The sequence below is a fragment of the Lycium barbarum genome, chromosome 8 (assembly GCF_019175385.1).
Source record: "Lycium barbarum isolate Lr01 chromosome 8, ASM1917538v2, whole genome shotgun sequence".
Taxonomy (NCBI): domain Eukaryota; kingdom Viridiplantae; phylum Streptophyta; class Magnoliopsida; order Solanales; family Solanaceae; genus Lycium; species Lycium barbarum.
The window spans coordinates 67,383,009-67,404,334 of NC_083344.1; the positions used below are offsets into that span (position 1 = coordinate 67,383,009).

The 21,326-nt window shown below is 37.2% G+C and overlaps 1 protein-coding gene across 1 annotated transcript; it reads left to right on the forward strand.

Annotated features, from left to right (window-relative positions):
• Positions 1 to 17,049: 17,049 nt before the first annotated feature.
• Positions 17,050 to 18,086, forward strand: LOC132607857 (uncharacterized). The gene is made up of 3 exons (XM_060321933.1): positions 17,050 to 17,106; positions 17,225 to 17,851; positions 18,072 to 18,086. Exons 1-3 carry the CDS (start codon positions 17,050 to 17,052, stop codon positions 18,084 to 18,086), a joined length of 699 nt encoding a protein of 232 aa, XP_060177916.1.
• The last annotated feature ends 3,240 nt before the right edge of the window (positions 18,087 to 21,326 follow it).

Below are 21,326 nucleotides of genomic sequence, written 5' to 3' on the forward strand. Positions count from 1 at the left end.
GATATAGGCTATGCATCCACCAAACAGTATATGAGGGACCTGGTCGAGTACCAGTTCCCTTATGAAATGCAATAAGTAAAGAAGGCATTATTTTTACCCTGGAAAACTCCTTGCTGAAGGGATTAAAAACCATAAGCTACCTCAGTAGGATTTCAACTCCACTACACGAGCAACGTCAGGTTACAACTCTATAGTAAGCTAGGAATTAACTCCCATAATCCCTCACCCTTACAATAATGCTTATGCAACCTATGAACTAACCCCCGTAGTCCCTCCTCACTTGCAATGCTCTGATTGCAAGCGCCTTCACTTGACTAACTCTAGCCAAGGACCACTAAGGTTAACTACCTCTAGCCAACCCAACTAATACACCTTAGACTACACACTAGCCAAGGGTACCACTTAATACATTGAAAGGTAAACAGCCTAACAACTACTAAGAATTTTAAATACCTATAACAGCTTCTTATGAGAGAAGAGTAGGTTTACAAGTTAAAGCATATTAACAAAGCTTAAAGCAAACTAAGAGAATAAAGCATATTCGGTGTTGGCATAGATCCTTCAGTTTGTGATTAGCTTTGTTGAACATTTGGAGTGTCTTGTGAAGGCTGCACCTTTTGATTGATTTTTAGGTTTTCCAAGTGATACACAATATGTTGCAACATGTTGTATATATAGTGGGAAGCATGTGGGATGTATAGAGACCACTCATTCAATATTTGACCTAAAGCATGGGCCAGCTCAACTGTTGTACTTGTGCAGTGAGTAGCTCGGCTTTACAACTGTCTTTGCTTACCGTGCAAGGTGCACAGAAATCAGATCACAGACCAAGTCTCTATTTGATTCTGAATCAGTTTGACAATCATCAAAACACGAATGCACTTAGGACTATCACTTTTTATGCTAAAAAGGGTTTAAGATAGGACAATGTCATGTTAAATCCCAATGAAAATAGCCAACGGTTACAGAGGAGAGGACAAAGTGTAATTAAGAGAATTAAGAGGTGTAATTAAGAGGACTAAGAGAGTGGATTTTTTAGTTTTTGTATACAGCATATTATTAATTTTAAAATGAGGAAAAACTTCAAAAAATAAAAGAAAGATAAATGGGCTGGGTCGATTAAACGGGTGATTTTCTAAAGGAATCGGGTATTTAAAGTTGGGGGTGGGTTATTTGATTATGAGCTTGACACGTGTCTTGCCGTTAAATTTGAGGGCAAATTTGTGTCAATGTATAATGTGAGGGGTATATTTGGATCGAAAGTATAATAAGGGATATATTTAACCCTATTCTGATAGTACATGGTTATATTTGACCCTTTTCATTTTTATATTTTAAATCTAGAAAGAAAGAAAAAAATATCTTTATTCAAAAAAAAAAAAAAAAAAAAAAAAAACTCTTACCAGAAAGTATTACATAAGGGGGTTATCATCTCCATTCAACATGTGAAGAGGGTATTGTTTTCCAACCCTTAAATGTTAGAGGGGGGTAAAGTGAGATTCACTCTAAAAGAAACACACGTTTTTCTTAAAATATGATCCAAAATATTACTTAAATAGAATTTTCTTGTATAAAGTAAAATTTTAATTGATTTAAAAGTGTTAAATATTAGGACTTCTTACCTAGTTCAAATAGGATAGATTAAATAAGCAATATTTTAGTTGATTACAAAATCCTAAATATTAGGGAGATAATTAAATATTTTTTTTGTCTAATGTGAAATTAACGGTAGTTTCCTGAAACTCTTAAATATTATTATTAAATGATGAATTTATCCCATATGAAATCTAGTGTTAAAGACCTAAACAAATTTTAGAATAAATTAAATCACAAATATAAGTATACACGACATATTTAAATAGTTTAATTCTAACCAGTGTCACAGTACTTTTTTTCTCTTTTACGAATTACTAAGTTAACTAATTAATTAAGGCTACGTGATTTTGCTTTGGATTTACAAAACTTATAAATGACTAATTAGGTTTTTCTTTTGCCAAAAATAAGACAGTTTTCTTTTGCCAGAAATAATGCAGTTTTTATTTTGCCAAAAGTAAGGCAGTTTTATTTCGAAAGGAAATATATATATTATAATTGTATTATAGAGTTAATTAAATTATTAATTTGAGAAAAGTAGTAAATGACAATTTTGGTCTATTGTGGAGTCTTTTAATGAAGGCAAAAAGCTCAATCAACATTCGAAGACCCTTCGTGCTTTGAATATAGTACTAATTTCTATAGACGTGCGTTGCCACGTCAATCTTTAGAAATTTTGTGCAAAAGATGGTAACTTTTAACCGCAATGATATTCAGGAAACATTTAGCTGAGCTATGAACAAATTAATGACATAAGACATCTGCTTTTTTCCTTACTTGATATAGTTCGCCACGTTATACTTGTCCATAAAAAGTATGAGAATTGTATCCTCTCCACTTAGGTTCCAGCCCCAAGTTCAATGAAAAAAATAGACAAATATACCGCTGATTCTAGAAAGACTTACAAAGGTAGTGATTGGCTAATAGATTTGTTTTTATATGCTTAGCTATTTTATAAATATATTTTAACTTTTTAGTATGGTACGACCTTTTGCATGAATGATCAGTAACAAAATTCAAATGTTGACATATCACCTTATAGTTGTTGGCTTGTTGCCAGTAATTAGTTGTTAAAAAATTTAAAGTACATGAGTCTTAAATTATTTTCTGAATTACAAAGTTCTCGAAGCATGGCCCTATCTTCTGAGGTCTGCTTATGCCTGATTTGTTTTGGATTTTATGCTATTATAATATTAAAACATGCTATTCTTCTTGACCAGTTGGTTAGGATGGCATGTCCTGACATAATCCTTACTCTTTGTAATAGCGTTGCTTATGTATCATATTAACAATCTAGATATGGCGCAAAACCATGAAAATAATGACTATCTTCTAAAGGATAATATTATGATAGTATGTGGCACGACCCTGTCGAAGGGTCATGACGGGCACCCGGAGCTAACCTTCTGAGCACCTCTTAACATACTTCTCATAATCATATCTAGGTGGACCACAAGGATAACTCACAACTATCTTAATCTGTAAGGGCATGAGTCCAAAAGATAAATGCACATCTATATAATCATCATCAACTATGCCCATATGGGCAAGCCAACAAGGCTGCCACAAATGATATACAAAAATATGAACCGATGAGGTTATAGGACATCTAAGAATATACATCTGTCTACGAGCCTCTATATGGGTGCAAAGAATCATAATGACGGGACAGGACCCCGCCATGCCCATATATACACAAAAGAATAGTACCAGCTGAACTGTAGCTCCAGAACAAATGGAGCGCTCCTGTACAATCGCTGATCAAGCAACCTAGGGGTCTGGTCCGTCTCCCTGTCTACCTGTGGGCATGAACGCAGCGTCCATAAACAAAAAGTACGTCAGTACGAACAATGTACTGAGTATGTAAGGCATGAATAACAACATAATAAAATATGGAAGAAACATGAGATAGGAGAAATAACCTGTACAACTAATTTGCCTCTTAAGGATGATATCATGCATGCTTAGCTTTTAAAAAAAAAAAATCATACATATTATATATAATATAAGTGTTAGTGTTAGTGTTGCGGAACGTGCAACCCGATCCATATATCATATCATCCCGCGTCCGTGGTAACATTATAACGTACCCACTGCAGTAGTGTGCATATCTATGTGTTGTACCCGGCCGACTATAGCGCGGCTCGGTGTGAGAAAATAGATACATATATATAAAGCATGCATGAGAGCCCAAAAGAAAGCTATAACTTTTATCGGAGTGACGTAAGGTCGGTAACCTCCGATGTGTTGTTATGGAGTTATCGTCATCACTATATCTCATCTTGAAGGAATAACTATCATAAGACGAGATCAACAACAATGCACAAGATTAATAAGCATGCAACAAGCTCAATAATATCATGAGAACATCAAGAACTATAAGCTTTGGTATCTTTAGAAATGGAATCATCATTATGGAGGACATTTATCAACAATATCATAAGAACCTTGGAAGTCATAAGCTTCTAGCATTTTTAGGAACAGGGACATTATGGATATCATGTGTAGGTTCACAACAAAGGAATCATGCCTTAAGAAAGAAAGGGTTAGCCTTAACATACCTTTTCATCTCCTTAACGTTTCTCCTCCCAAGCTTACAAATGTACATTCAAGAGAATTTATGCTAACGTTAAGTCTTGAAAACACTCATAAGTTCAAACTAGAGTAATTTGTGAGTTAGCAAAAATTGGGCAGTATTTCCCCTATTTCATCTACTTCCACCAAATTCTAAATCAACTCCCAAACAATAATAACAACATCAACAATGCCATGATTAAGAGATTTCATTCAAGTTATACTCAATACAATCCCAAAACTTCTTCTCATAATAAATTTATAACAACAACTTCAACAAAACCCCTTATACACTTGTATACAACAGTTGCTCAACATCATTATTATCCCTCATAACGAGATTATGCTCAAACATGCTAATAATTATAGCTCAAGTTAATTTACTACTCAATATATCCTCAAATTCATATTTGAACTTCCTTTTTCACTTTCTTTCCTCAATCAAGTTGTATAACAACCAAATATCCTAAACAACATACAATAGATGTGAAAACTTACCTTAATCATCCAAGAGCAAGCTTTGGATCAATTTGTTCCACTAGAATAAAACCTCCAAATTCAACACCAAAGGAATACTTGGACTCTATAAACCCTAGTGAAACTTCCAACACTTGAATATCTTGGTTGATGCCTTTTAATCTTTGATTTCACTTGGGGTTGGTTAGATATGTTTAGAGGAAAGTTCTAGAGCTTTCATGAACTTTGGGAGATGTTGAAATGAGCTAAAATGAGCAAGGGTCAAAATATATCATAAAAAAAATCTGGCACCGACTCAGATTTACGGTCCACCTCTATAGACTGTAAAAATTATAAGGTCCGTATAATTGGACAGTAAAATCCAACCAGTGGTTCAACCCTTCTGGAACCAACTTACGGTGGGGGTCAATCAGATATACAGTCCGTATATCCAACCGTAAAACCCAACTTTTTCCTAAAACATATTCTTGTCGATTTGTTCAGCCTTTAATCTTTCCAACACCTGCTAAACATGAACTTAACCCCTTACAACTATAAGATAAACTTATCTAATCTCGTTTAACCTTGATAACTCCAATGTCCATGACTAGAACCACTAACACACGACGAATCTCAATGTACCAAACTACGAGGTGTAACAGTATGTATGTGTACTACTTAAGATTTTATCTTAGAAAATTATTTGGACTTCTATCCCCTTGTACGAAATAAATAAATTTTAACTTCACAATAGTTTGTAGTCTCTTCTTTCTCCACAATTACATTTTTGTGACCAAAATGCTAACAATGTTTCATAACGAACCAACAACTTAATACAACACCAAATGAATAACTCATTTATCATATCCATTTTAAGAAATAATTTGGATTTGAGAATGGCCTATGAAAGAATGTATTGAAAAATCTAGTTTCTTTTTTATTTTCTGCTGCCTCGTAATATTGATTTATATAGAAGTTCATAGAATTATTTTAATTCAAATCGTAGTTTTTAAAAATAATCTGTTTTGATGTTTGAATAGTTAATTTCAGATTAAAAGTTCTTCACCCAAGAAAGTAATAAAGATTTAGTGCTAACCGTATATAACTGCTTTTTGTTAGTAATCTTTTTTTATTTATTTATAATAGTATACAATTAAAAGATTTGGTGTTTTACTTTCTCCAACAACTTCAATTCAGGATTCTTATAGTAAGTATCTTGTTAAGTCTTAATAATCATCATAATTGTTTCTTCAAGGAAAGAAGATATAGTTGAGTTGATTTCCTTGTAGTAAAAGGATGACATTCCAAACGTTGAGTAGAGTTCCTAGTAGTAATAGGATAACATTCCTCACCGATATATGTTGGGTAATGTCACGACCCAAACCGATGAGTCGTGACGAGTGTCTGACCTCTAGCGACCAAACACCCCTATACTCATAGCTGAATCTTACTGAACATCAAGGGCCCATAAAATGACTTAAACTGATCTCATAATTAGGCGACATCATGAACTCTGAACAATCTGCATATATACATAAACGTGTTGAAGAACAGTGCAAGCCAACTAGGCTACTATATATACTATACACAAAAGAATAGAAGCCGACAAGGCTACATCGTCTGACTAATACATACAACTGTCTACAGACCTCTACTGGAATAAAAGCTGTAGAAAGGACAGGACAGGGCTCCGTCATACCCATATGCATATACATCTCCCAATCAAATGGAGCGCACTGACCACTGCTAGATATAGAGGTCCTACTGAGCTGGACCACCACCTATCGGTCTACCTAAACCTACGGGCATGAACGCAGCCCCCCGAGCAACGGGGAGACAATACGAATAATGTACTGAGCATGAAAGGCATAAGAACAACATGTATATATATATATATAAGAATCATAATAAGATTTGAACTCATAAGCTGAAATGACTATCTGCATGTACTTGTATGAACTAGTATCTACATGTATCTGCATAAATCTGTATAACTGACAATGCCTCTTGTGGGCGCATAATCTGCATGCTCATGCCTATCAATGTAGGTCATACATATGTATATGTGCGTCTATAACGCCTGTCAAGCCTCTATGGCATCCCATCATATCATACCGGCCTCTCTGCGGCCATCATCATATACATTGATGCGGTACGTGTAGCCCGATCCTTATATCATCATAGTGCACTAGCTGATCAGGTGGTATTGCATGTATAACGCCTATCTCTCTTCTCATACCCCACATATATCTATTATTCGCGTATATAACGCTTTCCGGTCACGGGTCAATGTACTTATATATATAACTGGACCCATGAACAGAAGGAACAATCATAAACGGGGTTCATGAACATCAAAGACTGAAGTACTCCTAATATTTCTAAGAGTAGAGTAATATGGAAGCTCGCTTACTTGCTTGTTGGCTCATATCATAGGATCATGCCAAAAGAAAGAAAAGATAGCCTTAACATTCCTTGAAGTATATCCAATCGTCTAACTTCTACCTCTTGAACTCGTAAGTCTACAATCAAGATAACGTAGGCCTTAATTAGACTATTTACCTCACCTACTAATCATTTTGAATACGAATAGAGCTTAACAAATTATGGGCAACATTTTCCCTTATAAGCTTAACAATCCTTCAACTTCCCATTCAATCCAACATCAACCACAACAACAATAACAACACTTATATATATAGAAATATACTCAAATCTATTCCCAATCATCTCTTAAAATAGCCCCAAATTACTATCTTAACCTTCATCAACTTACCACTTCCACAAATACCCTCTCTTTGCTTAAAACCACTAAAATCCTTGATAAAGGGTAGAAATCATTTGCATACCTTGAGGGGTCTAAGATTCCAAGAATCACTTCAACTCCAACTTCCTAAGCTTCACAACCTTGAAGAAGCCCTAGAAACAACCTTCTTCTTGACAAGCACGGGTTCACGGGCCTCGGATCTTACCAAATCTCCACTAATAATGATGGAAAATGTTGGGAAAGAAAATACTAGGGTTTCTCTGATCTGGAATGGAGGATGTCTGCAGACTTCTCCGGTTCAGTTCAGATCGCGTCGATTTGATTCGTTCAACTTCTAATCTTGTAAATTGCCAGGAACACCTGCTAGTACCTTTATACACGGGGTAAAACACTTTCTATCTCCAAAGCTCGAACTCGAGTCTCTGTTCCCAAGGCATACCCGACTAGGAAATCATAGGTTCTACTACGACGCAAACGAGAGGCGTAACAAGTAACATTAGTAGTAGTAGATAGTAGCCCTAATTACGTGAAGTAGTTCAATAAGAAATAGAATTATAATAACTCGTTAAGGGTATAAATGTCGTTCAATATTTGAAGGATATTTTGGTCAATCAACATTTATATTCATGTTTTCATAATAACTACTTTCTATGTTCGTGCTTTGCAGGGCCGGCCCAAGGCCAAAGCCACTAAAGCAATGGGTTTGGGCCCCATTTTTTATTAAGTTTTATGCTAATTTGTTTAAAATTTTATTGTGTCTTGTGGTGCTTTTATGTAGCTTCTAAATATGTAAATTATTTTTCAAAAAACTGAAAAATTGTATGTCTGAATTCACGATAAAATAAAGAACTTGGACTCTTGAAATTCAAATTGTGTCACATAAATTGAGATAGAGGGAGTGCACACTATTTATAAAAGAAGAAAGGAGAAAAAAATTAGTTGCGTGATTGATTAGCTATATTGTCAGTTGATGTTTTTGCGAATTAATTTATTTGAAAAAATTGTTAACAACTTTGCATTGTACTTGAGGATTATAAAACAATAATTAATGACTTCGCATCTAAAAAAACTAGAAAAGTAGACTTTAAATAAAAGTATATATGTTGATCTTTATCTTTAAAAATAAAATAAAATTATGCCTCTCTCTAAAGTTTAGTTTTAGACCCCCAATCTTGTTGAGATGGCTCTAGTGCTTTTCACGAATATATCCTGCTTTAAATGCTACGAAATGCATACATAAAATATAAATTGTCTACTGCTTCTATATTGTAAAAATAATTGTCATCCTCAACTGTACAAAGTACAATGATCAATTCCCTAAATAGAAATTAGCTTTTTTTAAAATAAAATTACCTATCAATAGTTTTTTATTTACAAAGTTATCATTTATTAATTTCAATATGGAAATCAACCATTAGAATGATGGCTCTTATCTTCTTCACCGTTGCTTTTTCTCCTTTATCTCTCCAAGTCGTTTTTTTTTTTTTTCAAATCTCACCAAATCTCAAATAAAAAACTAAACATTTTAATTTAAAAAAAAAATTGGTAAATTTAATTAAATCCTCTAATAATAAACACTTCTCTTTTCTATTTTTAGAATTGAATTTTTTTTTACTTATTAATTATTACTATTGTATAAAGATTTATAGTACCAAAAACAATTAGGACAAAAATTAAATATAAACCAAATCAGATCTAACCTTCATCTACAAACGATAATTAATGTTGTTGAAAGTAAGACCATTACCAGAGGTTTAACTTAACGAAACGAGGGTCATTGGTAGCTATTTTATTCTTTTCTTTGAATTAATCTCATCGTTAAATAACACTTAATTAGGAGTTTCCCTTAACTATAACTAAGCGTAACTATTGTATGAGTCCTAGTAGAAAATAACTTTATTAAATAATATGAATCCTAGCAGGTATGTAATACAAATTCTTAATTTTACAATTATATCCAACATGGAATTGCCTCTTTAGACATAGTATTTTAGTTAAAGGGTATAAAAGTTGTTCAATATTTGAAGGATATTTTGGTCAACTAACATTTATATTCATGCTTTTAAAATAATACAGACTAGTTTCTACAAACGTGCAGTTGCACGTTATTCCCTAACAAAAAAAAATGTCTGACAATCCCTAATGTAAGTTAAAAAGAAATAGATAGAAATTGTAGCTGCAATTTAATTTTCTTCCGACATAATTGATCAACTTTTGAATTTTAAAATTTATGTTTATAATTCTCAACTTGAGGTGCTGGCTTCATTAATAAAATTTGGATCTTACTATCAAGTACCTTAAATATAATTAGAGCTCCAAAGCGGTAACTCTAATGATAGTGTCAATAGCTAAAGGAGATTCCTAAAAAAGAAATCATGCCGAAGCTTTTGTAAATATACTTAAAAAAAGAATTGAATGGATACATAATACGCAATAATCGCACAACATATTTTCATCTACTAATCATCAAAACTCCATAGCTTAATTATTTGAAACTGTTAAGTTTTGTGATTATGTAGGCGAATCCGATTTCTTGTTGTCTTATGTATATTCCTAAAAAAGAAACCATGCCAAAGCTTTTGTAAATATGCTTAAAAAAAGAATTTAATGGATACATAATACGCAATAACCGCACAACATATTTTCATCTACTAATCATCAAAACTCCATATCTTAATTATTTGAAACTGTTAAGTTTTGTGATTATGTAGGCGAATCTGATTTCTTGTTGTCTTATGTACTCAAACAGTAGCTTTATGTTGGTAGGAGAATCTGATTTCTTGTTGTCTTATGTACTCAAACAATAGATTTGCGTTGGTTGTGCACCCTAGATTGTCCAAAAGTTCAACGTATAGCGTTTTTCATCATTAATATATTTTTCTGTGTCATAATGTTTGATAATATACATTTCGGTAAAAGAAGACATAAAAAAGCCGTTACATAACAATAATCGAAATGAATAGCAAGAATAATTTACATCATTCAAAACTAAAAGTCGTTGCCCAAAATTAAAAAAATTACAAAAAATAAAATAAAGAGAAAACCCGAACCTGTACTAAGCCGACGGTGAATTAGGGCAGCCATGGATAGTTGGAGTTCGTTGAAGAGTATTACTGGGAAATAAGTGGGAGACAATATGTAATCCTTCTTTTGAATTCATACCATTAGTATACTATGATCAAGTAATACAGTATGTCTCAAACTACAATTTGTACAAATTTGTTAGTGTAGAGTAGTCATTACTTCTTGAATTGGGAGTTCTTTAGCAAAATTTTGAAGTTCCCTAATATGTATGAAAATCAAAATTTTGGACGTTGACTTCAAATCCCAATAAGGTCTTTAATATGACAATTTTATCCAACGTAGAATAGTCACTATAAACGTGCAATTTGCACGTTATTTCCAGTCAATCTCAATCATAGTAAAAAATATTAGATAATATTATTTGTAATTATATATATTTATTTTATGAATTACAAAAATATTACTCTAGTATAGGATTGTATCTACTTAATACTTCTTTGAAATTTATGTTTTCGGTATTTATCTTTTTCTTCTTTTTCCCTATATAGAAAATATGTCACGATTAAAATAATTTAATATTAGAGATTAAGTGATCCTAAAGCCTACACGTGGCAATCACCGTCTAGAGGTTAATTAAAATTATGTAATTCACTTGTCTGTGACCTTATTTTATAAATTCAATTGTTAATCTTTAATTTAGATTTTAGGTTAAATTTGTCAGAAAAAGCTATATAAAAACATAAAATCTTTCGAGAAGTTTGCCGAATTTTGTTAATTTCTTTGTGAAGTGGTAGTACCAAAGCTTACGATGGAGAATGTGGAACAATGAGCTTATTTTATAGAAGTGTTTGGCTCGCATATCCAATTAAAGTGAGAGTACAATTCATTTAAAAAAGAAAAGGAGTTCAGCAGAAATAGAATTAATTAATAAATTAGTAGTACTAGATGTTGTTATTATTATTAGTAATAAGTAGGCGTTTGGACATGTAATTTGAACCCATGGTTTGAAACCATGAGATGAAATCAGCGTTTGGATATGCATTCCATCTCATGGTTTCAAACCAAGGTTTGAAATCCCAGATCATCCAAAAAGACACGATTTGGGTTTTAACCCATGGTTTCAAAAATTTTAAATATAAAACTTGACCCATAAGTTTATATTTTGTAAAAAAAGACCCATAAGTTGGTAGATATTTTTAACAATTACTCTGACCAACAATTTACCAACCTTTATTTATGTCTACCATGTAAGAGGATTATATTAAAGAGTAGTTACATTACAATTCATATTAAATTTTCTTTTTTATTGAACTAAAGTTTGATCAATTAATGTTGTATTTTTTAGAAAGGTCTTCTAGTAGCGTATTAATTCTGCTATGAACTATGACTTGCTCATTTGGTAAGATTGTATAAGAATTGAGAATATTTTGATAGTTTTCACAACTTATGGGGTTTTTATGTCTATAAGAAAAAATACAACTTAAGAAATCCAAATTGCATGTCCAAACATGGTTTCAAATCATGGTTAAATCTCATGGTTTCAAACCATGTCCAAACGGCTCCTAATTGATGTTTAGGTAGTTCCATAGAGATAGAATTAGTAAGTAGTACTCCCTCCGTTTCAATTTATATGAGCCAATTTGACTAGACACGACATTTAAGAAAGAGGGAAAACTTTTGAAACTTGTGGTTCAAAATAAGTCTTGAAAATTTGTGTGGCTGTAAATCATTCATAAAGTGAATTTGTTTCCAAATTAGGAAAAAGGTCATTCATTTTGGCACGAACTAAAAAGGAAATAAGTTCAAACAAATTGAAACAAAGGGAGTAATAGTTAGTAACGTTAGATTAGTAGTAATAGATGTTCTGTTAGGTAGTTCATTAGAAATAGGATTAGTATTAGTAATGTTAGTAGCAATAGTAAGGATGTAAAAGTCGTTTCAATATTTGAAAGATATTTTGGTCAACCAACATTTATATTCATGCTTTTAAAATAGTATAGATAGATATACATAGATAGATTAACACTTCTTTATCATTTTCTCATATATGACATAGGAAATAGATTTGAGTCTATACAATTCTATGTACTATATTCTTCCTTATTTAAACTTTTCTAAAAATATAAAAGAAGATAATAAATAAAATAACCCATTTGTGAGAATATTGTAGCACGAATATTTTAAGCAAACTACAAATATTGAGCTTTTGCTTTTTGGAAGAAAGCTTCAATTTGGAACACTGCTACGATTTAACATCAAATATAAATAAGAACCTATCATGTATTTTTGATTAATTTGAAATAGTGTATAGAGAAACCTGTCCTGACGATGAAAGTAATAATTAGTGACCAAAAAAAATAATAGTAAACTTTATAGTACAGTAAGTATATTTTTCTATTTTTACTTTTAATAAATCTAAAATCAAAATTTTGAAAAAATATATGACATTATTTAGATAATATGTCAAACAGTAAGAGCCTGTTTGGATTGACTTATTTTAGGTATTTTTAAGTCAAAATATCTTTTAAGTAGTTTTGTAGTATTTGGGTAAAACAAAAAGTGCTTTAAACCTTTTATTTTAAGCCAAATTAACAAAAATAAGTCATAAGTTAGAATTTCTAACTTTTGACTTTTGGCTTATAAGCCATAAATCGTAAGCCCATCCAAATAGGTTCTAAAGGTGAAAATCAAAATGACACAACAGAAAAAAAGGGGAAAAGAATCAAAAATGTCTCTCTACTTTGGGAAAAGGGTTAAAAATATCCTCCATTACAAATTTGGGTAAAAAATACCCTTCTCGTCATTAAAGTTTTTAAATATATCCCTGTCTTAATAGAAATCCCCAAATAACTCGATTTCATTTTTAAACCCGAGCCAACTACATAAAAAACCCATATGGGTTACCTGCTCCTATGCCTAGTTGGGTTGGGTTTAAATAAAGCGGATTTAAAAATAAAATCGAGTTATTTTGAGAATTTCCGTTAAGACAGGGGTATATTTAAAAACTTTAATAACGGGAGGGGTATTTTTTTACCCAAATTTATAATGAATGATATTTTTATCTCTTTTCCCAAAGTAGAGGGGTATTTTTGATCCTTTCCGCCCCCCCCCCCCCCCCCTCCCCCCCAAAAAAAGAGCATACAATGAAAGATATGTTAATGTAAGGGTATCAAATTCATATTCTGAAATAATTTTAAAATAAATTAAGTAAATATCAATGCCTAAAAGTATCACTCCATAATTAATCTAAATGATCAAGGAATTTGGACAAAAAAAAAAGGTTTAAATATGTATTTTAAAAAATCATTTCTTGAATGGTTAAAAATAAAAATAAGAATTTCATGTTGATAATATCATTAATCAAAATTATAACTCAAAATTACATGTTTCAAACAAACAGAAAGAAAATCTAAATACTTATTACACGTAATTCAACAATTAAGTTAATGTAATAACACTGTTTTTCATTTAAATAAATGTTGTCTCTGTTTACCCCGAATTTGGATAATCAATTAAATTTATGAGTGAGTTATAAGATATGTGGTTGAACTTTAATCTATTTTGATTGAGAGAAAATGGAGTGGGATCAGCTATGAATAATCTAAATAGTAATTGATGATTTATACTAAACGTGTATGCCAATATATTGAGTATCGTTTGATTGAACAAATCTAAAGAGGAACACAATAAATCCGGACAAAAATCAGATATTAAGAGGGAGAGATTTATATTTTTGCTGTTACAAATATTCTAGAACTCAAGAAGCCAACCCCTAAAAGTAGGATAATGACCCCTATTTATAGTTTTTGCCTCATGGGTCTCATACAACATAAAACCCTTTTGAATAAAGAAAAACCTAAAAGGATAAGGTTGGTCGTACGATCTGACACCCGTACGATTGGAAATACAATGTGGCAGAACGGTCTTGACGCGTGGCAATTATGTAACGGATTACCCGGGCCAACGGCCACGATCAACCGGGCCAACGGCCACGATCAACCGGGCCAACTGTCACGATCAACTCGGCTATGGAGAAACGGACCAAACAATGTTCTTCGCTTTCTTCGGTTCAAGCACCCCTTCGGTCCCAAAAGAAAGTCTTCATGCTCGTTCTGGCTTCTTTCTTCCCTCGGTCTCCGATCTTATCGGTTTAGCATATATCCGATTTTTACCGTATACAGATAGTCCCCACACTTTTCGGGCCGTAGTTTACCGGAGTAACGGGAAGTGGATGAATCGAAAAACCGGTGGTTCCATATGCTCGTTCTTATCTTTTCATTTTGGCGAGAACAGTGTGTCACATCCCTCCGTCATCAGCCACGTGTCTCGCACCAGACGTTCAGCTCTGACAACCGCCGTAGCGCACGTCATTTCAAGTCACTTCTCATTAATTATGAAACACGTGGCACTCCCGGTTGGCTGGGATCTGCAACCGCCTCGATCCCATGTCTATATAATGTCTTCTTCCACTTCACTTTTTCATTTTACGATCCATTCTATTTCATCATCTTCAATTCTTCATTTCACCTCTTCATTTCGTTTCTTCTAATCACCTTTCATCTCATATTTCTCGTTGATTCACTGCTTGTATTACATGAAAGGAAACAACTTTGCCAACTTCTTCACTTAGCCATTTTTGTTGAGTGTGCTGCTGCTGCTTCTTGTTACTCTTTTTCCATTTCGAATTTTTTCTTGACTGTTTTCTCCCTCCTATTTTTCTACTTCTTTTTCGAATTCACCCAGTCTCCTTTTCTATATTTTCAAATGTCTGCTAACACCGAAACCACCTCCCATGATGTTCCCTCGGTTTCTTCTCAAGGAACCGAGCCAACTTCTCAACCCAAGGGGAAGGTCACCTTCGAACCCACTGCCTTGGACATTGTACCGTCCAAACCTAACTACAACAAAGATTTCGAGATCGAGAAACCTTCTCTGGTTTCCGATAGAGGGTTTGATGTAAGGCGGTACCCCTCGTCCATTACTGAGGACAAACTCAATTTAGTCCGGGCCGATTGCGGATAGGATAACCATCCGGTTCAATTTTTCACCCCGGACCAGATGAGTCAGTCACCGACCATCGGGAGGGCTTCTTGTATGTTTATACTTATCCTTTCACCCTCAAGCTCGACCCCCCGATCGATCCGGTCATCTTAGATATGTGCCGGACTTACAACGTTACCCTGGCCCAGATTGGTCCGCTTGTTTGGAGGACCGTGGCCTGCCTCCGGCTGTTGGCCAATAATACGAAAAAGGAGTTCACGCTGGCCCATTTCATACGGTTATACTCCCCGAGGTTGTTCCAGGGCGGTTGTAATAAAACTCGCTAACCGTAGCCAGAATTCGATTTTTTCAAAAATGGACGAAGATAGAGACCGGGGCTGGTTGGAGCGTTATGTCCGGGTGAGGACCAAGGATATTATTCCGGCCAGTTACATGCCCTTTCCGGAGTGGTGGAATGATAATCGTAAGTTCCAGTTCTTCTAATAATTTCTTTTGAATGCTTTGTCAAACTCCAGTTCTTCCACATTCTCACTACTTGTCCTCTTATTTATACTAGCCGTGAGTTGGATACCTCCGGCTGTTCAGAACCTCAACGAATGGGTTACTGCTCTCCTCAGCCAACATACCCACGAAGGTCGGACATGGGGACTCCTTTCTCGTGGCCGATGGGTCGCCCAAAACCACGGTAATACTTTGTTTCTATTGGTATTCATGACATTTTTCTACCTCTCCTTTGTGTAACATCTTTGGCTTTCAGGTTTGCCCAAGGGCTCGGTGGACCCGAGATCGGAATCAATAGCTGAACCCGCTACGTTGGAACTCGAGTTCGACTCAGCGGGTACATCTCGTATTCTTGCTGCCGCCAACAAGAGAAAAAATCCCTCGGACAAAGGGTAGAAACCGAAGAAGAGGGCGAGGAGCGTCGTTAGGACTTTAAGGGATGAAACAGAGCCCGAGCTCCTTGTTCAAAGGATTGGTGTGGCCCCTTCCGTGGCTTCCATTCCGGAGGAGGGTATCCCCGTCTCATCACTTCCTTCAGCCGGGGAAGGACCTTCAGCTCCGGCATTATACACAGGTGGGGAAGAAATTCATTACCCGACTCCTCTAAGGTCGATTGAATTCGTTGATATTTCAGGTGATACTTCTTCCGAAGAAACCCCTCTGCAAAGGACAAGAAGATATGGGAAAGCACCTGCTGCCGAAGCCGGTCAAAGGACTGAGCCGGTCCCCGAGACCGAAGTCCCCACGGATGTTGGTCCGCTGCCCGACCATGAGACTGCCGCAACTTTGGAAATCCCTGCCTTTGCCGAAACTGCTGAGGCCGCTCTGAGTTCTCCAACTCCGGCTTCAAGGTCGGATGTGTTTGATGACATGTTCTCAGACACTCCTCCTGCTACCGGCGAAGCTGCTGGTTTCGGACATCTCCCGATCCCTCGAGCCACGAGGGCGGCTAGCCGGACCACCGAGACTGGAGCTAGGGATAGCCTGGTGCGTGTCTTCCCAGCCCGAGCGTGGAACCCAGGAGGACCAGATCGACCGTAATCACCGTTCCCGAGGATTGTAGCTTTCTGTCTCGCCCGGTGGGAGTAGCAAGCTACCTGAGGCCGCTCGTCTCGGACTCGGACAAACGGAAGATGAATGGAGTCCCCTGGCAGTGTCTCATTAATGAGGGCATGCACACGGGCAATCAAGTAAGTTCATGAGCCATCCTTTGCATAATTCATTGAGAATTTTAGCCTCTCGCTTATCCAAGTTTTAACTTCTTTGTAGAGTGTGGTGCTTGTTAACGAAGCCTTCGTTCGTGCTCAGCAAGAGGTCGACGATCTCAACGGCCAACTCGATGCCCAAGGTCGAGAAACGGAGAAGTTTCAGCACCTTTTACGAGTGAAGGAGGATGAGCTGAACCGAGCAGTTACTCTTTCCAATCTCCAACCCGAGCTCGATGCGACGAAGGCCACCGAAAACCTTCGATTAAAGGATGAGCTGTCCGAGATGGTCGAAAAGAACCGGCTTCTAGAAGTGGACAAAGTCGGCCTTAGCCAGGACAATGCTCGTTTTTCCTCAAGGCTTGGTGAGCTAGAAACCACCTTCTCTCAACTTCGGGGGGAGCTGGATTCGGTCAAGTCCGATGCTACGAGCATGGCCGAGAGGCATCGGCAGCTCGAATCTGAAAGTGCCCGGTACAAAGAGCGGATGAGGGTGTTTGAGGAGAAGGCAGAGAACAGGGCCCGGATATGTGATGAGCTAAAAACCGAGCTCGAGGAGACAGTTGATGCTAATGACCTTCTCAAGGCCGAGCTCGAGTCGACCACTCAAATCCAAAAGGTCCTCGAAGAAGATCGGGATGAACTGATGGCAAAATTAGCCCAGGCTGAGGCCGATTTGGCAGAAGCCCTTCGGAGCGTGGAGGCCGCTGAGGCTCATACTACGATATCTGTGGAGTATGAACGGTGGAAGTCTCGGAGGATCACTCTTGAGCAAGCCGAGCATGGTTTTGCCGATCTTCCGGCCCTGATACTCGAAGCTAAAAGGGTCGAGGAAGAAGCTAAAAGAGCCCTCGATGCTGACTCCGAGCGGACAGTGTCCGAACACTCCGGATCCAGCCATCCCGGATAGACCTAGGCCTGTACTTAGCCTTTATTTTTTGCTTTTGTAGGGGTTCCCGGTGTAAAAACCTTTGTATAAATGAAAGATGCATTTTTCTTTTCTTTATTCTTTTATTAGATGTTTGTTATGACTTTTGCCCGAATTGTCGGTCCGTTTTAAGGACATGAAGACTCAGAGTCATTATTTCGGACTGAGCCTAAATATCGACTTTTCTCTTCATCCGGTACGTTTTTTCCGGGAATTTTGATGAAGTTTTTTGCCCGTGGGACTTATCCAATGCTTTGTGAATTCAGACGTCTCCGAATCACGATAGGCATTTTTTAAGGCCGGTATTTTCGTCTATTTTTTATGGCCGGTACTTTTTACAGCCTTAGCAAAATTTGATGTAGCAGTCCCCGTTCGAGGGAGTTTAAAGATTTTTGCTCGGTTCATTGTGACCTCGTTACCTTTGTCGAATTTCGACCGTAGTGCCCGGAATAGGGTATATGAATGAAGTGATGCCGAAATACAGTGATAATCACCGGGGTAGGGTGTTTTAACAAAAAGATATCTGAAATATCGTAATCCGAATTTTCGATAAATTTTTGTATTGCAAGCATTTTGTACATACATGATATGAGAATTTTCCTTCTGCTTTTGCCGTGGAAAATACTAAATGGACACGATTCATTCTGATCGTTTGGTCCTTACATCGAAACCTAATGCAAAAGGTCCGTCTTGGTTTTGCCGTAGCAAATATTGTGTGGACACAGTTCATTCTGATCGTTTGGTCCTTACATCGAAACCTAATATAGAAGGTCCGATTTTGATTTGTTGAGCTCCTCCGTTTTCAACTAACCGGGGTATAATAGTTCCCTAGCGCTTATCCGAGCTGCAAGATCGGGTAAGCGCTATTAAGCCCCCATTCGTAGGCCGTAAGCCCGAGTTTCCGGGCGTTGGTCCTTATCTTTGTCAAGTAACACGTTGTACTTATTGCCTCATTAAAAACCTTGTCAGAAAACCCATTTTGGGACAAAACCGTACTAAGGAAAAGAGTGCAACACGTGTTTTCAGACCTAGATTCTAGCTTTATCCGCTACTTCCTGAAAAAAATAAAAAGGGTTAACAGTAAAACACGAGGTGTACATACCTTAGCAGTAGTATCTCTTCAAATGAGCGACATTCGAGTTATTGCGCAACCGTTGTCCGTCCATGGATTCCAGCTGATACGATCCTTTGCCCGTTACCTCGGTTATCTTGTACGGTCCTTCCCAGTTCGGACCCAATTTTCCTTCGTTGGGATTCTTGGTGTTTAAGGTAACTTTCCGAAGCACCAAGTCCCCAACTTGGAAATGCCGAAAATTGGCTCTCCGATTATAGTACCTCTCCATTCTCTGCTTCTGAGCTGCAATACGGACCAACGCGTTTTCGCGAAGTTCATCCGCGAGATCGAGTTTTACGGCCATGGCCTCCTCGTTTGACTCCTCGGTGGTATACCTGAACCGGAGACTCGGTTCACCAACTTCTACAGGAATGAGGGCTTCGGCCCCATAGACCAACAAGAAAGGTGTTTCCCCCGTACTCAATTTCGATGTGGTTCTGTAAGCCCATAATACCTCCGGTAGTATTTCCCTCCAGTGGTGCTTTGACGCTTCAAGTCTTTTCCTCAGATTTTGAATTATTGTTTTATTCGTGGATTCCGCCTGTCCGTTCGCACACGGGTGGTATGGAGTTGATACGATTTTCTTGATCTTCAACCCCTCGAGAAAATCATTGACTTTGCCGCCCACGAACTGAGGACCATTATCACAAGTTATCTCGGCCGGGATACCGAAACGGTATATGATATGGTCCCATATGAAATCAATGACTTCCTTCTCTCTAATTTTTTCGAAGGCCTGCGCTTCAACCCATTTGGAGAAATAGTCAGTCATAAACAGAATAAAACGGGCTTTACCCGGTGCCCATGGCAGTGGACCAACGATGTCCATTCCCCCACTTCATGAAAGGCCAAGGTGATACAACCGAATGCAGAAACTCCCCGGGCTGATGAATCATCGGGGCATGTCTTTGACACCCGTCGCATTTCCGGACAAAATTCTTCGAATCTTCCTCCATCCGGTTCTAGTAATAACCGGCTCTGATAATCTTTCGGACTAGGGCTTCAGCACCGGAGTGGTTGCCGCAGGTCCCCTCGTGCGCCTCTCTCATCACATACTCCGTTTCTCCGGGACCCAGACACTTGGCCAGGGGTCCAAAGAAAGACCGTCGATACAGTTGGTCGTCTACCAAGCAGAAACGCGTAACTTTTGTCCTTAGTGACCGTGATTCTTTTGGGTCACTCGGGAGCTTTCCATCTCGTAAGTAGTCGATGTACTTGTTGCGCCAATCCCAAGTTAAACCCATTGTGTTTATTTCAGCATGTCCGTTTTCTATCGCCGAATTCATCAAGTGCACCATAGTCCCGGGGTTGATCTCTTCCCCTTCGACTGAAGATCCCAAATTGGCCAATGCATCGGCTTCGCTGTTCTGCTCCCTCGGTACATGCTGCATGGTCCACTCTTTAAACCGGTGAAGTGTCACTTGGATTTTTTCCAGATACCTTTGCATCCGTTCGTCCTTGACCTCGTAGACGCCATTCACCTGGTTAACGACCAAAAGAGAATCGCACTTTGCCTCGATTATTTCAACCCCCATACTCCGGGATAACTCCAAACCTGCAATCATAGCCTCATACTCGGCTTCATTGTTAGTCAATTTAACAGTTCTAATGGATTGTCGAACGGCATTCCCGGCCGGGGTTCTAAGGACGATTCTTAGCCCGGAACCTTTAAGGTTCGAGGCTCCGTCCGTGTGTAGCGACCAAATACCCGAAGCTTTTCCCGAGGTTAGCAGAAATTCTTTCTCAACCTCGGAGACCATAGCCGGGGTGAAGTTTGCCACAAAATCGGCCAAGATCTGGGACTTGATAGCCGTACGGGGCTTGTATTCGATATCATATCCGCTAATTTCTACGACCCATTTAGTTAATCTACCCGATAATTCTGATTTATGCATGATGTTTTTTAAGGGATAAGTAGTCACTACACATATCGGATGACATTGAAAGTAAGGCTTCAGCTTTCTAGAGGCACTTACCAATGCCAATGCCAATTTTTCCAAGTAGGGATAACGGGTCTCCACATCCCCCAAAGTTCTACTTACATAACATATAGGGAATTATGTACCTGATTCTTCTCGGACCAAAACGCCACTTACCGCTACCTCGGAGACAGCAAGGTAGAGAAAAAGGCTGCTCATCCGCTTTTGGTGTGTGCAACAGCGG

What these genes read in the sequence shown, in the direction of transcription:
- LOC132607857 (XM_060321933.1), top strand. Translation starts at nt 17,050, where the DNA reads ATGAATGGAGTCCCCTGGCAGTGTCTCATTAATGAGGGCATGCACACG. An exon ending in GCATGCACACGGGCAATCAA is followed by an intron (nt 17,107 to 17,224) that starts GTAAGTTCATGA and finishes GTTCGTGCTCAG; the next exon opens with CAAGAGGTCGACGATCTCAA.